This window comes from Dipteris shenzhenensis, chromosome 32 (assembly GCF_047967505.1).
Source record: "Dipteris shenzhenensis isolate YYH24624 ecotype China chromosome 32, Dip_SZ_1.0, whole genome shotgun sequence".
NCBI classification, from domain to species: Eukaryota; Viridiplantae; Streptophyta; class Polypodiopsida; order Gleicheniales; family Dipteridaceae; genus Dipteris; species Dipteris shenzhenensis.
In genome coordinates, this window is record NC_141627.1 from 27,311,426 (window position 1) to 27,326,341 (window position 14,916).

Genomic DNA, 14,916 nt, shown 5'->3' on the forward strand with positions numbered 1-14,916 from the left:
ATGGTTTTGGCTCTCTCTAATGAATCTGATTCCATCTCTCACTTCCTCTTTTCCCTCTCTTGGTTGCCTCTGTAGCTTTTGGCTCCCTCCCTACTGATGGCTCTATTCAGCCTCCCTCATCACTCTCCTACCCTTTGCCACATGTAGAGACAGACAATGAGCGAGGGGATGTGTGAGATCAAGCTGCTCACAACATGTGGTGTGGTCTTTAGAAATTGGCAAGATCGATAAGTAATAGCTTCTCTAGGATGATCTTTGTTTTTAGCAAGGTCTCCTCTTTGAAATCACTGCATCCTCATCGTCGTCTGCCTCTCCTTCCTTATATCACCAAAACCAGGTAGGAGATGCTAGTTCTTAACTCTCCACACTCCTTTGCCTGGACCTCTACATTTCCGCTCTGTCTCCTCCATGCTCCTTGCCCGGCCCCCTACCTCTGGCCCCCTACCTTTCCATTGGTGGTAGCATTTCTTTGCTCTAGCCCCACAATGGACCTGATAAGTTGTATTCAAGATCCAAATTTAGAATTAAAGTATCTCTAATATTATTGCCAAAGGTGAGAGGAAGAGGCAAATTTGGTTGTGTGACTAGGGATTTCCATATGAGCCAGTTTTGTGCCTTGAACTGTCCAACTTGCTCGTTTTGGCGCTTCATACAACCAGGACCGTGGCAAGATTTTTGTGACATTGAAGAGGAGAGCAAAATTCCATAATGATGGAGTGAGAAATGTTTAAAGAGAAGATGGATGTGCAGCCATGACAGGGCTGGAAGGGTGCGATGGTAGATAAGGGAGACAACCAAGATAGGCAACCAAAGAGGGCTAGGAAAAGGAGCTAAGAGAGAGAGGGGGGGAAACTAAGTGGCAGTAGTGGGAGGGGAGAGAATCAGAGAGATTGTGAGGGGGTTTGAGGACATATTAACTTAGGTTAATTACGCTAAACAAGGTATAGATAACTAATTAATTGAAATTTCAAAACTTCAGCCCATTATTAGGGGAAATGGAAGGGGATGGGAGAGCTAGGGAAGAGGGGATGAGGCAAATGGGAGAAGGGAGGTGAGGGAATGAGGTGAATGAGAGAGGGGGATAGAGAGAGAATATACAAAGAGATGGAGATGGGAGGCTTTGAGCCACATCACAAACCTTTGATGGATCATGGTAGAGTGAGAAGCAACAATAGGGTTAGAAGAGGGGCTTTGAGCTATGTTTTTTTTTTGGGCAAGAATAAAAGTAATTAAATTAGAAAATGAAAAAGGTACAAGAATAAGAACATGAAGCTAGTTATAGGGCTTGGGCAAGCATTTTGACTGCCATGAGCATAGATTTGTTATTTCTACCAAAGAAAAAAAGGACATCTAAGGACTCTCTTTTCAATCTAAAATGGAAGTCTAGTGGCATAGGGACTCTGCAAAAAATCTGTGAATTTCTGCACTTCCACAAATCCTGAAGAACTGTTGCACAAACCAAATGCCATATCATAAGCTTGCAATCTATCATCTATACTTTGTCATCCAGCATCATAGACTTCCATTATACTTGAATGTGAATAGATGGGTGATCCAACCATTGTTGAACCATCCGCCATACCCCTTTAGTTACGAAACATGCCCAAAATAGATGAAAATGACTTTCAAAGTTAATTTTGCAAAATGGACAAAGAGGGAGATATCCCTCCACTCAACTAATTTGTATTTAGTGGGCATTTTGCACACCAACAAACTCCAAATGAAGAAGTTGAGGTAGTGCGAAGGGGTTGTTGACCATACTCTTTGTAACCTATCCGCCTAAACCCGACGGGAATTGTGTGTGGCGAAACGTCCAAGCCACTCTGGTCACTTGGGGGATATCAAACGATGTTGGAAGAGAAAATCATTTCGTGAAAGATGAGAATGATCTTTCCTAGCGGAGTTAGCCCAGCCATGCAGATCAATTATTCATTTGCAACACAGGGCTAGTAGGCCAGTGATCCCAAACTCTCGCTAGTGTCAAAGTCACAAATCTTTGCTTTGCAGTTGAGAGATGAAAACGCATAGCTATTTATGGCAATGACAAAATTGTGACTTACTTTGGTCCCATATGGAGTTCCACATAGTAAGCCCTTTGTTATGAATTTTTAATGAGACCCTGGGTTTTACCTGCACAGATAGCGACACCATTGCGATACACCAAGTATTAACCCAAACATTCAATTCCAGTGACATATCCCCACAAAAACGAGTATTTGTCTGCCATACAACGTCTGTAACAGCAACCCTCCACCTCGGCAAGATCAGTTGAAGAATGTCAGAGTGGAGAATGACGATTTTGAAAGATGAGAGAATGACTTCATGCCAATTTAGCTACCCCCACAAAAAGCCAAGAACCCCAGCTTGTTGTGTCCAAAATTTGCAAATAATCGCCCAAGGTTGCTTGGAGTGCAACTTGAAGACCTATGACACACAGATTGTGGCATTTTGCTTTGGAAGCCTCGAAGCCCAAGCCACCATTGTCCTTTGGCATTTGAGCATACTGCCACGGAAATGCATGCCATTGATCCTACCACAAGAAGTTAGCAGACCACCGTTCGAATTGAGAGAATCCTTACTACAAGAAGGGGAGAACCATGAAGAGAAAGACCACATAGGCTGCAAGTATGTGCTTCAGAACCGTCAACCGCCTAAGCAATGATCCTGCCACTTGTGGAATTTTTTGTACACCTTTGCTTTACACCAATCAAGCCATTGCTTCATGGAAATCCCAATGCCTAAAGGGCAACCTTGGTAGTGTAGAACCTCTCTTGCTTTTAAGATGGAGTAACTCATACTGCTCAATCCATTGAGGCTGACCCAACCACTCTAAGAACAATACTATCATTTTCTTTGAATTGATATTGGAATCTAACACATAAGCAAACTCATCCATAGAGTGTATGTAACTGATCAAGATTTTCCTGAGAGGCTAGTAGAATATTAGAATTGTCATCAACGAAAATTTATGAAGCAAACATTGAGCCATCAGGTAGATGAAGCCTTGCAATCCAGCCCTTACTAATATGCAAATCGATCTGATGCAGAAGGGGCTTGGTTACAATCACAAAGAGGAGTGGAGCCAGAGGGCATCCTTGTTTGATCGACCTTCTGAGTGGGAAGCTGCTCATAAAGATACCCATTAATGGAGACATTCGCAGAAGCATTCCTAAAGAGGGTATTAACCATGCAATAGAACCCCGATCTAAATCCAAGTATATTCATTACCTTCAAAACAAAATCCTAACGTACCCGATCATATGCTTTCTCTTAAGCATCATAAATCTAGAATCTAGGGTGGCAGCAAAATCAATTGCAATGAGCATGTTAAGAATGACATCATGGACATTATGACCATGTTGGAATCCATACTGGCGAAGATGAAGGAATCAGGAAAGCAAAAACTTCACTCGCATTGCAAGTGCTTTGGCCGTAACCTTTCACGACACACTAAGCATCGTTAATCGCCTCCAATCACCAGGGTGCAAACGATTAAGGGACTTCAGATGAGCTTGATCACTCCTTAATTCATAGTTGGTGAGATGTACCCTCTCTTGAAGCAAGAGTTAATCATGCTTGTAAAATTTGCACCGCACAACGTCTAAAAGTGCTATAGAAAGTCCACTAGATTGCCATCCAGGCCTAGAGTTTTGTTTTGGGCCATCGAATTAACAACAAAATGCAGTTCGTCTTGAGAAGGCACGCTTCCCACCTAGCAATGGGACATGCATATTTATGCCTTGTTGAATGCGAGGCATCTGCAATTGCTTTATCAAACTCTTTTTTCCCAAAGGAGCTGACGTTCATTTTGTGATAAAGGCCCACTATTGCTCGACGAACCAAGGCTCGAAGGAGTGAGACGAATGAGAATGGGCAAGTGATCAGAAGCAATTGGAGAATCAACAACCTGTCCATGCACATGAGGGTCAACCCACCATGCATTGTATGAGATATAAAGCCGGGTAGGCTACCAAGAAGCATAAGAGTGACGGTTATGCCATGTGAACCTAGCAAGTTGTTTAAGTTGTTGATAGTCACACTAGTCGACATGCAAGCATTGCAACACCAACCTTTCCCAAGCATGCCTTTTTGCCAATGAGAGGTCATACGATTCATGCGATCATTAGGAGAGGTTACCATGTTCCAATCCCCGGCCAAGAGAGCCTTTTCTTCCATGTACTTTTTGGTAGAGATTATCCCATAATTGAGCCCGTGAAAGAGAGCAGTTGGTAGCCTAAACCGAGGCAACCATGAAGAACTGATTGGAATGTAAGTTGATGTCTAAAATGAGCACCAAGCCGTTAGCAATGGCCTTAAATATTTGAACTTGCATGTTTGTTTTAACAAAAATGCCCCTATCTTGAATAGGACAATTGCCAAAAAACTTATATCCATTCAACTGAACACTTCTAGAGTCATGTTGACACTTTTATGATGCCAAATCAGTGCTAGCACTAATGCTTATTTCAATGGTAGGAACATACCTTAAGTGCTAATTTGCATTGGAATAGCTCCCTTTTTCTTGTAGTGATTGGACTAGTATAAATACTAATGCCCAATGTTGAGATCAAAGTTATCAAAATTGTATAGTACGTGCCAAAGTTGGCACATAATGTCTATTACAAATTCAACTTTGAAGGTAGAATTTTACAACTACAAATGTTATAGACTTGAAACAAGAGTCTAAGCTCGGGCGTACACAACATGCTTTATAGATTGAATTCTATCATATATGGTAAAGCATTGAATGTTTGTTAGTTGTGCAAGCTCTTGAATAACTTGCGCATCAATCACATTTGCTTATGGTAAGTTTTCGTTCACATTTTGCTTATCACAAACATATTACAAATCCTTACACCAAAGTACCATACACAGTTGTTATGTAGTTGAACATCTCTCTTCCCAGCATCATGCCGTGCATGGAGTTCCCATGCACTGTAAAGTAGTGGGGGCTCCAGTTCCATAATGGGCGATGGCGAGTTGTGTGGATCACAAGAGGATGAACGCTTGGGTACTCATAACGAAGATAGAGAGTGTCTGGAGAAGAAGCACACATGAAGATGGCGAAGATTGCGTTCTTCATAGCGTCGAGACTTGAGGGCATCATCCGAGTGAGTAAAATCATCCAAGAGTGAAGTGGATGAGGTCATGAGCAAACATCATGAACGTGGCGAAGATTGTCCTCAGCAAAAGCGTCGAGGAGTAACGTTATCAACCCAATTTACAGCTGACTGAGAGTGAGTGGAAGGAGGAGCTCATGACACACCGCATCTTTGGCGTTGCCAGGCGATGCATCTCCACTCCTTCGTTTTGGCACCATGGAAGACGTGCGTCGCTCCCCCATGTTTCCCTTTGTCTCTTTGTTCGTTGCCGTTTTGTTGTCATACCCATTTTACAAATCTTTATTGGGTAGAGATGCGATCCCTCAGAGTGCAAGCGAGGGAAAAGCCCTTTGGGAACACACGAGTTGGGAAGGGGTTTCGATCTTGTATGGCGCAGCGCAATTCTCGGACCATTTTTTGTTGAGAGGCACAGCTGCGACTTCTTACTGGAAAACATGTCGACGTCAAGTTTGTTTTAACGCTCGGGGAGGGCGTTGGTTAACTGGTGAACCATGCAGGAAAAAGACTCAGCGAACAAATTGGCACTTTAAAAATTTCGAACTTGAGGGATATTGTGTTCTGGAAGCAAGATATAACTCGAAACAGCTGCCACGCGCCATTAATTGCCAAACCACTGTAGCACCACAAGAGTATCAAACAGAGCTGGTCCTTAACACACCTTGCTACTAAACATAAACGTTAAGAAATTCCATTGATGTATGCAGCCTGATACAACTGGAAGTATTACATCAATAATCATGTGAAAATATAGCAGAGTATGGGAACTATACATGCAACTTCAAATTACAAAGCACTGTAGACTCAGAATGCTTTTCCTTTTACTTTATCCTGGGGACTCAGGGTTGGTATTTTACCAGCTTTTCATTTTGAAAGTTTTTCTGTCCGAAAGAGATTCTCTATCCAACATCGTATTCAATTATAAAGGTGTGGCCTTAGTATGTATAATCTGAACTGCCTGCTTCACTGCCATCCTTGGGCCATCCGGTCTTTAAGTTGCTCAATGCTTTTTCTCTTTACGACGAAAAGAAACAATATGCTCCAAATCAACACAAAAGAAGTATAACTTTGTTAAAATAGAGGCGCTTCCTCTCTCAAAACTGATGACTCGAGAGTTTACACATAGAGTTGCAGATTCCTTGTACAAAAGTCAGGGATCTCAACTTGACCAAACAAGGAGCATAACTAGAGATGCACGAAAAAGAAAAAGACCCTTAGAAGGATAGGCGTCAGAAAACCTGGTCTCAAAGGGTCGCTCTGGGACACCTGCCTTCTCTGCCTGATCTGCAACGCCTGCCTATTTCACCATCAGAAAGTGTCAGGACTGTGGGAGAACCTGATTCACCGATATTCTCCTTTTCAAAGGCTATGTTACCAAAAGACAAAGAAGCCGAGTTCCTCCGGTCTTCTTTCCCCCTCTCCCCATTGACTCTTGGGGTCTTGAGGCTTGGTGTTGCCTCTCCAATACTTCCTACTTTGGAGGTTGCTTCCTTTCATGTTGCAAGGATGGCAGCAGTGATAAAGGGGTGGTTCTTGAGATCCCTTCCATAGTCCATTGCTACCCAACTCATCGACTAGCTGCTAGAGAATTCAAAGCTAGCAGTGACAATGGAGTGCTCTTGACTAAGATCTGAAGCTTGGGTGGTTAGTAGCTACCAGTTTCACCATCAATACATTGTGACAAACCCCACCACAAAAGGGGCAGAGTAGCTCGCATGAAGCAAGGGCTTGAGTATTCTAGCAAGAACTCAAAACAAAACGAATCAAGGAGAAGACAAACCTAATCCTTGGGCTTGGTCTTCACTCTTCAGTAATCTCCCATATTGCTCATGCAATCAGGTGGCTCCAAATCTTGATCTTCTAAATTGGACGATTTGTCACTGAAGTTTGGGATCGCTTTGTGGGATGCCAAGCACTACTTTAAAAGAGAATTCTGATTCACAAAGCACACTGACTTCTTGTCACACCTGACCAATCAAAAGTTGCCTTCCTCTTGTTGGCTTTATCTGGGCTTAATCTCCAAGGCTGTCACCTAGCTTTCTAAAAGCCTAACCACTTAGTGGATGGCTTTCTCAAGAATACTGTAGATGAAGTATGCAGAAGAATAACTTACATCACACTCAGATCTAGAGAGAGAGAGAGAGAGAGAGAGAGAGAGAGAGAGAGAGAGAGAGAGATGAACACAATATAGGCAGCCCAAAAGGGAGATGTAATGTATTGCTTCAAATAGGACAAAACCATATACACAAAATAACCTTCAGGTGAGCTCACATTTCAGCAAGGTGCTGCAATGTCTGGCTCCTTCAGGATATGTAAAACCCTCCACCTATGCACTCTGCTGGGAATCTGCTGTGTGTTCTATTGAGCATCAGTGGCTTCTTGCTGAGCTCCAGTGAATGGCCGACGTGGCCTGTCAGGAGCTGTCTCAACTTGTTCTGTAGATGGAGACTTCCCCATAGACTGGCTTATCTTCTGCAGGTGGCTGACCGGCTAATCCACACCTGGTCTATATAAGGGCTTTCCGAGCCTCATGTCCAGGCCCTTGGCTGGACACTTTCCTGCCCCAGTCAATGGCCTTCCTTTGCCAATTTGCTGACCTGCACAGACCCCATGTGGCTTATCTCCCCCCTCAGATCTAGACCTGACTGCTGCAGATCTGCCAGTCCTTCATAGTCCATCTACTGCCCACAGTGAAAGTGAAAATGCAACAAATCTTGGGAAGAAGGATCCCGTGGACCAACACCAAGTTACGAAGAAGATGAATTGGAGCAGCCTGCCTACCAGGTACCTAGCGTCTTTGGCAAATGAAAAACGACAAACCTCTTGAAGAGATGCCTATGCATGACAACTCTGACCCCTCTGCATTCACTTCAAAGAGCAGATTGTGATTGGAGATATATGAATGTTGCTGACCTTGACCAATTCAAAAATGTAAAGGTGCATGTGAGCTAAACTACTCTCTCACTGGCCTTCAGGATAATCACAAAGTGGAAGTATGACTGATCGTGTAGGGCTGAGTCTAGAGAAGGAGTGCAGAGTGGCAAATGTCTTTTCTTGTTGGGAATTAGATGTGTTGGATAAATTGATGTTTAGGGGACACACTTATGGACATGGTCATGTGGTGTGTGTGTGCCAGTGTGCTAGTGCTTGTGTAGGACATGGTGTGAGTGCTAGTGAGCACCATGGTAGGTGTGTCAGGTGACTCATCACCCATCTAGGTATGATTGAGATAAGTTAGGGACTTGGTGGCCAGTTTGATGGAGGACTTGGGGGTGTTACTGATGGAGACAATCAGGGAGATAATCATGGATCTAGAGCCACCTACTCAGGGGAATTCCACTATATGTAACTCTACTCATGAATGAAATTACACTTGCTATTGCTCCCATTTGCTCACTTGCTCATGCTACCTTTCTAACATGGTATCAGAGCCTTTAGCCATGCCTACCTAGCCTATGCCACGTGTCCACTTTCTTCCCCATTGCAAACATGAGCTTCCTCTTTCTTTCCTCCTCCATGGCGACCTTGCAGGATCGAATTTGTTGAATCTAACCGATGGATTCCAGAAGGCTTTGAGCTCAAGGTTCCTCTCCTTAGGGCACACCTTCCAACCAGAGGGATTGACTAAAAACGTCGCGGATCTGCTGTGCGGACACTTTCTGAGCTGAGCGACAATCTGCAAAATTCTGAAGTTGTGGTTGCAATCAGGTTCCAAGCTCTTAGCAGAGGTTTAGCAATGTCTCAAGCTCCCTACTGATGAAGTTTGGTTGACATTGGTCCAGAGAATCGGCCACAATCGTCATTTGAAATTCCGATTTTGTCAGTGTAATGCCAAGCGACATGGCGCGATTCTGAGCAAATGCTTTCTGCTGCTGATGGGCGACTACAAGGGCAATCTTTTCCACTCAAAAGCCCTCTGAATAATGCACGATAGCTCTCCAATTTCGGCCTCCAGTCTCTGATTTCTCAGTTTGTGGAAATTTGGGGGGTAATGGTTAAAGTTTGACTATTTCCTACAGTTGACCATCCAAAAGTTTGCTCATATATGTGTTTTAGTTCCCTGAACTCTGATTTCCAGAAATGCATTGAGTATCTACCTCGCATCAGTTAGGTGTCACCCATCTAGGTGTGATTGAGATAAGTTAGGGACTTCGTGGCCAGTTTGATGGAGGACTAAGGGGTGTTACTGATGGAGACAATCAAGGAGATAATCATGGATCTAGAGCCACCTACTCAGGGGCATTCCACTATATGTAACTCTACTCATGAATAAAATTACACTTGCTATTGCTCCCATTTGCTCACTTGCTGATGCTACCTTTCTAACAAGATGTAGGGCAGGAGCATAGGGAAGGAGTGGAGAGAGGCAAATCACCTCCTTGTTGTGTTGGGAATAAGATGTCACCCCCCACCTGTGAGGATAGTTTGACCTTTAGTAAGAAGGGGGATATGAGGGTGGCCACTTGGGCTGAGAAAGAGGAGGCCACAGGGGCTGAGCAGAGAGAGAGAGAGAGAGAGAGAGAGAGAGAGAGAGAGAGAGAGGCTGCCATGTGGGCTGCCACATGGGCAGCATCTACATGCTTCTGCAGGGCTGGCACAAGGCTTAAGGAGAGGGCCAGCCATCCAGCAAAGGCTGCCAAGGTCTATTTATAGGAAGTAGAACCTGTATGGCCAACCTGCTTATTGCCAAGGCCTGTAAGCAGGTTGGCCAGACAGGTGGCCATATTGCAGTAGGTGGGCAGCAGGCTGTTAGGTCAGCTGGGGCAGGGGTCTGGTCTGCAGTGTTCAGATCTGGTCGGTTTAGCCATAAAAATAGGGGACCTTATTCGGGGTCCATGCCATTCAGTTGTGCCTCACAGTTTGGCTGCATATCTTTGCCAAGGAAGAAGAGCAGCAGGGAAGTCGATTGGAACATTTATTCAGTGCTCCTTTGACAGTCGACCTTCAGCAGGAAGAAAGCTGCAAGGAGAGATGTTGTGGCAGGACTTTGCCAGCCAACTGAAGCTCTATATGAGCATGTAGGTTGACAAGGTTGACAGGTGCTTGAAGGAGGTGGTCACATGCACCAGGGTCAAGCCCAGGTTGCAGTGACACGTGGCTGTCTTCTCAGCAAATTGTAGCCCCCCAGGCAGCATATTTGCAAGGTTTTGGGCCCCCCAAAGGCATGCTCCAAGCAAGGGGAAGGGGCTTGGAAGGCGCCTTTTATAGGCAGCCTTGGCCCCTCCCAGGTCGGTCCCTAGGGCTGCTAAAAGGATCCCTACCAGCCAGCCAACCAGCTGGCTGGCTGGTCGGCCTGTTTGGGCTGGTCAGGTTGGGCTTTACAGCCCCTTATATAAGGAGGGCCTTGCCCCTCATTTCAGCGCTCAGTTCCCAGCCTCTAGAAGTACATTTTAGCCCGATTGGTGTCCTGTTTCAGCAGCGTAGCTCCACCTCCCACAGTGACAGTTAGGGGAGTAATCTCAGCTAAGTTTTGTAGGCCGATTTGGCACTCATAGTAGTTAAGGCATTTATGCCAGCATTATGAATAAAGCAGTGTACTATAGTTAGGAAAGTATCTGGTGTATCTCATGCTTGAGTTCTTCCTTTGCATTTCATCTATTTTCCGCACATTGAAAGGACGGTGATCTCAACTCAGTTTGCAGATTGAGATCAACTCCGAAGGATGATTACCTTTGTGAAAAGGAAGGTGACCTAAATTCAGACTAGTGTGCTTGACAATAGGATGTGTATCAGCGGCATAGTGGTGTTAGGTTTATTGCAGGATCTTCATTCCAATAGCTTCACGGATGCCTATTCAAAACGTTGGTGATGGATGCAAACTGGATGGGAGTGGCGAGGAAGGTGTGGAAGGTGATGACAGGAGGGGAGCTGAAATTCCAGCCCATAGTGGATGCAACAGGGAAGGTAGTAAAACCTGCAGATCCAGATGAGATAGAAGAGTGATGCTGAGGTGGTGCCAATGATTATTGGAACAGCAACCGATGCGTAGTGATCTCGCATATTCAGTTGGTGAAAAACAAGCATGGGACATCTTGAGGGACCTGTATGAGACGAACAACTGTACAGGGATCCCCAACCTCCAGAATAAGCTATTCACCATGAGGATGGAGAGGGAGATACCACACGAGAGTAAAGGTGATCAGGGATCAGCTGCAGAAGTTGGTCACAAGGTGGACCCGGTCTTGTTGCTAATGCACTTGTTGAATATGTTGCCGAAGAGGTTCATATCCTTTGTGACCAGCATTACATCTTTGGAAAAGTCAAGGCCACTCACTTTTAGAGCCATGATGGTGCAGGAAGAGCACAGATCCACGACTGAGAGGATGGCAAGGACAAGGTCGTTGCACAAACCAAGGGTAATGGCTTGGGAAAGGGCAAGCCTAGTAGAGGCAAGGACAACAAAAATAAGAATGATGACGAGACTTGTTTGGTAGTCAAGGCAAGAAAACGAAGTAAGGCTTCTACTATGTCGAGCCTGGACATTATGTGAGAGACTGTAGGAAGAAGAAGGTGGATCAAAAGAAGTCGTCATCCAAGCAGAAGTAAGAAGAGTCAAAACCAAACATGGTAATAGGTGTGGTAACAGGAATTTCTCTTGGTAATGACTTCGAGTGTTACCGAGGTCTGGTATGTAGACCCAATTGAAATTTATGTCTTGGTTGCCCAAGCGTTGAAGTGCTAGGTCACCACGGGTCATCTAGACTTTGATGATCTACATGCTCTTCTTCTCGAGGAGGAATCAGTTCTAGTCTCCCATGGGAAGCTCAGGATCACTCCAGGTGGACTTTCGTCAGTGCATAAGAAAAAGTAGAGCAAGTGTTATAAATGTAGTAAGGAGGGCATCTGGCTAGAGATTGTGGTCCGAAGTCAAAACTAAGGACCAGGTTTCTGAGTCGGATTCTTCCTTCTAGTCACCTGGTTTCGTTGCCAAGAATCTCTAGATCACCTTAGTGTCTAGCACTAGTTCCGGGTCCCCCCACGGTCACAGCCAGAGAGGGCATGTGGGAGGGAGTGCGGGCTGAGAAGAGCCCCGATCATTTGAAAGTCTGGTAGGCAAAGCAGGTCTGTGGAGCTATGGACGAGATGAGTTCACAGTTCATTTTTTGATGTTGCAAAGACTATGGACATTGTGTGTTTCGAAGTTCGTTGTCTGAGGTTCCCGTTTGTGATGTGCTGATCGGAGGATATAGGTGCTGGTGTGTTCCATAGATCATTATACACCCATTGGAAACTCAGTGCAGAGTTGGCATGAGACATCACAGTTGAGGACATCTCATTTGCTGTTCGAGGTGGCATTATGGTTCGAGGATCCAGGCTATTTGGTGCTCTCTCCGAGGTGAATCTAGTAGGTGCGCTGCTGGAGGGTCCATGGTTGCATCTTGATCAGCTTGCTTCTTCATATTGTTGTGCTCACCATGAGCTACAGAGAGGGTAACAGAGTATTGCATCTCATAGAGAGAGAGGGCTTCTATGTAGGTGTGCCCGCTGGAGAGGATAGGAGTAGGTAGGTCTAGATAGGCTAGGTTAGGATGTAGTTAGGTCTAGGTAGGGTGCCCACGGATCAACCGACCTGTATGGTCGGGCAACCTGACCCTAACCCGACCCAACTAGGGTCTGGTCAGCCGATTGGCCGGCTTTCCTTGGAGCATTCTTCCCAGCTTGGTTGTGTATTGTATCCATGATCTGGATATACAGTTGCTGCTCCCATCTATTCTCTCTCTCTCTCTCTCTCTCTCTTCCAAGCGATTGGCAGAGACTGTGTTGATACAGCATGGTACGCACGGGTATCCACATGGTTTGGTAGTCACGACATTCAAATGGACAGACTTACCCCTTCCAGTACAGCATGGATGCACCACCCGAGATGATCCCACGAGATGAGATCAACCGTATCATACGGTTGAGCTCCATCCGTCTAGGACTTGGGGGGGATAGGAGTTCCCCACCAAGATCTAGTTCTACCATGACCACTTCCAGAGGGTCTCGTTGTATGGTCTCGTCATCATACCTCAGTACCTTGAGGATAGGAGAGTCTCACATGCATTGAGGATCGCCATCGGGCAGTTGGGTGTCTCGTCACATCAACTGAGGATTGAGGCAGGGAGAGCTGCAGGCATACCCAAGGAGCAGAGGATCTGTAGACTATGCCGGATGGGGGAGGTCGAGACAGAGGAATGCTTTTTGTGTCTGCCTAGTCTACTATGAGATCCGAGGGCAATATCACTGCCTTTTTCAGGAGGGGCATGGCTTTGGTTCGCTTACACGGTTGATCCATTTTCCCAACTAGGTTGGCGTTGGGCTCTATCTGATTGAGATGCGACGGCAAAGAGATATATTGATGCGACATACCAAAGAGCAGTAGGAGACGATGCCACAGGCCACCGAGATCGACAGAGCACAGACACATATTATAGATTTCTATGCATCCGAGTCAACTCCTACTGGGGAGGTTGAGGGAGAGGAGCTTGACGAGATGAGAGCATTTGAGTGAGAGAGTCCGCCACGATGCTACCAGACGAGAGACACACACTCCACATGCGACATGGAGAGGGACCAGAGCACGCACAGGTCCACGGTCTATTTCAGCCCTCCTCAGAGTTGACCGCCAGAGACGAGGCATCACCCTTGACGTAGTCCATTGGATACAGAGATCGCGGAGACCACGCCCTCCATCGCATCGAGAGACAGCTCGACTGACATAGATACGAGAGCTCTCACATCCCATCAGAGAGCCACCAAGGTACCTGGATATATGGAACCTGGGCGTGCACTAGGAACGTTAGCTCTTTTGTGCTACTCTGTTCACTAGTTTAGCACTTTAGCTTTTAGCAAGGGCCTTAGTGAGCCCTATGCTCCAGTCCATACTGGCTTGTATGAGTTACCTTTTGGTTTTGCACTTTGTCTCATAGGCCCGCGAGGCCTCCTGTAGACGTTAATACATCTTTCTTTCTTTCTTTCTCTTCTCATGCCTCCGCACGTGCACCACTGGATGCCTTGCCGTTGGCCCGGGAGAGGATTGGGGCACTGGTTGTGATACTCTTTTCCTAGGGGTGCAATGGTTGGCTTCTGCTTGGTAATGGCTTGGAAATGGGAAATGCATTGCTTGGCATGTTGTCAGACTGGTCTACTTGTGAATATGCATGTCTGCTGAAAGGAACCAAAGTAATAGCACTGGGAGTTTGTCACTAGCACAGCCACGGGTTGGCGTTGTACTGGGTTGCACATGCGAGTGAGCTCTTGAAGGGAGTCCCTTTGTTTTTTGAGCTAACCAAATTAAATAAATACCACAAGGGGCGCCAAGTGTTGGGGCCAATAGGTGTCACTCTCTATGTTTCTGAGTAGGGGCATTCTAGCCTCCCTTGTCTTGAATGGTTCCATGATGCTGTGCAGTGAAGTTCTATGCTTTGAGTTTTGTTTGTGAACAAAGGCAATCATTTAAGTTGGCTGTATTTTCATCTTTGTGAGTTAGTAGAGACAGATACACTGACTATAGTGTTCTAAGGCCGGTTACAGTGGTTCCGTTGCCGGGACCCTCATCAAATCATCTAGAGGAGTCCCTGGGAAGCTTGAGTAGAGAAAGCAATTGCTGATTTTGGTACAATCATCCATTGCTTTTGGATATGGATAATATCAGACTTGGTTATGATGCAGACTCAGAGTCTGACCAAGAGAGCCACAAATAAGGGGAGCACACCTCGGAATAAGAGTGCAAAATGCAGCCCATGAAGGGCAGAATGTTCAAGTTGATGCATTGGGGCAGCCAGCTCCACAAATGCAAAATCCTGTGGGTACAGTT

The 14,916-nt window shown here is 45.6% G+C and overlaps 1 protein-coding gene across 2 annotated transcripts in view; it reads left to right on the forward strand.

The window, feature by feature from the left end:
• The first annotated feature begins 4,917 nt into the window (after positions 1–4,917).
• LOC147880537 (bifunctional protein FolD 1, mitochondrial-like) overlaps positions 4,918–14,916 on the forward strand; it is a 34,056-nt gene continuing 24,057 nt past the window's right edge. The window contains exon 1 of one of the 2 annotated variants that reach the window (XM_087370773.1): positions 4,918–5,327. In XM_087370773.1, coding sequence (XP_087226899.1) covers positions 5,258–5,327 — 70 coding nt within the window. In that variant the 5' untranslated portion in view covers positions 4,918–5,257. The remainder of the gene's footprint in view (positions 5,328–14,916) is intronic. The other variant, XM_087370772.1, reaches the window with a different exon arrangement.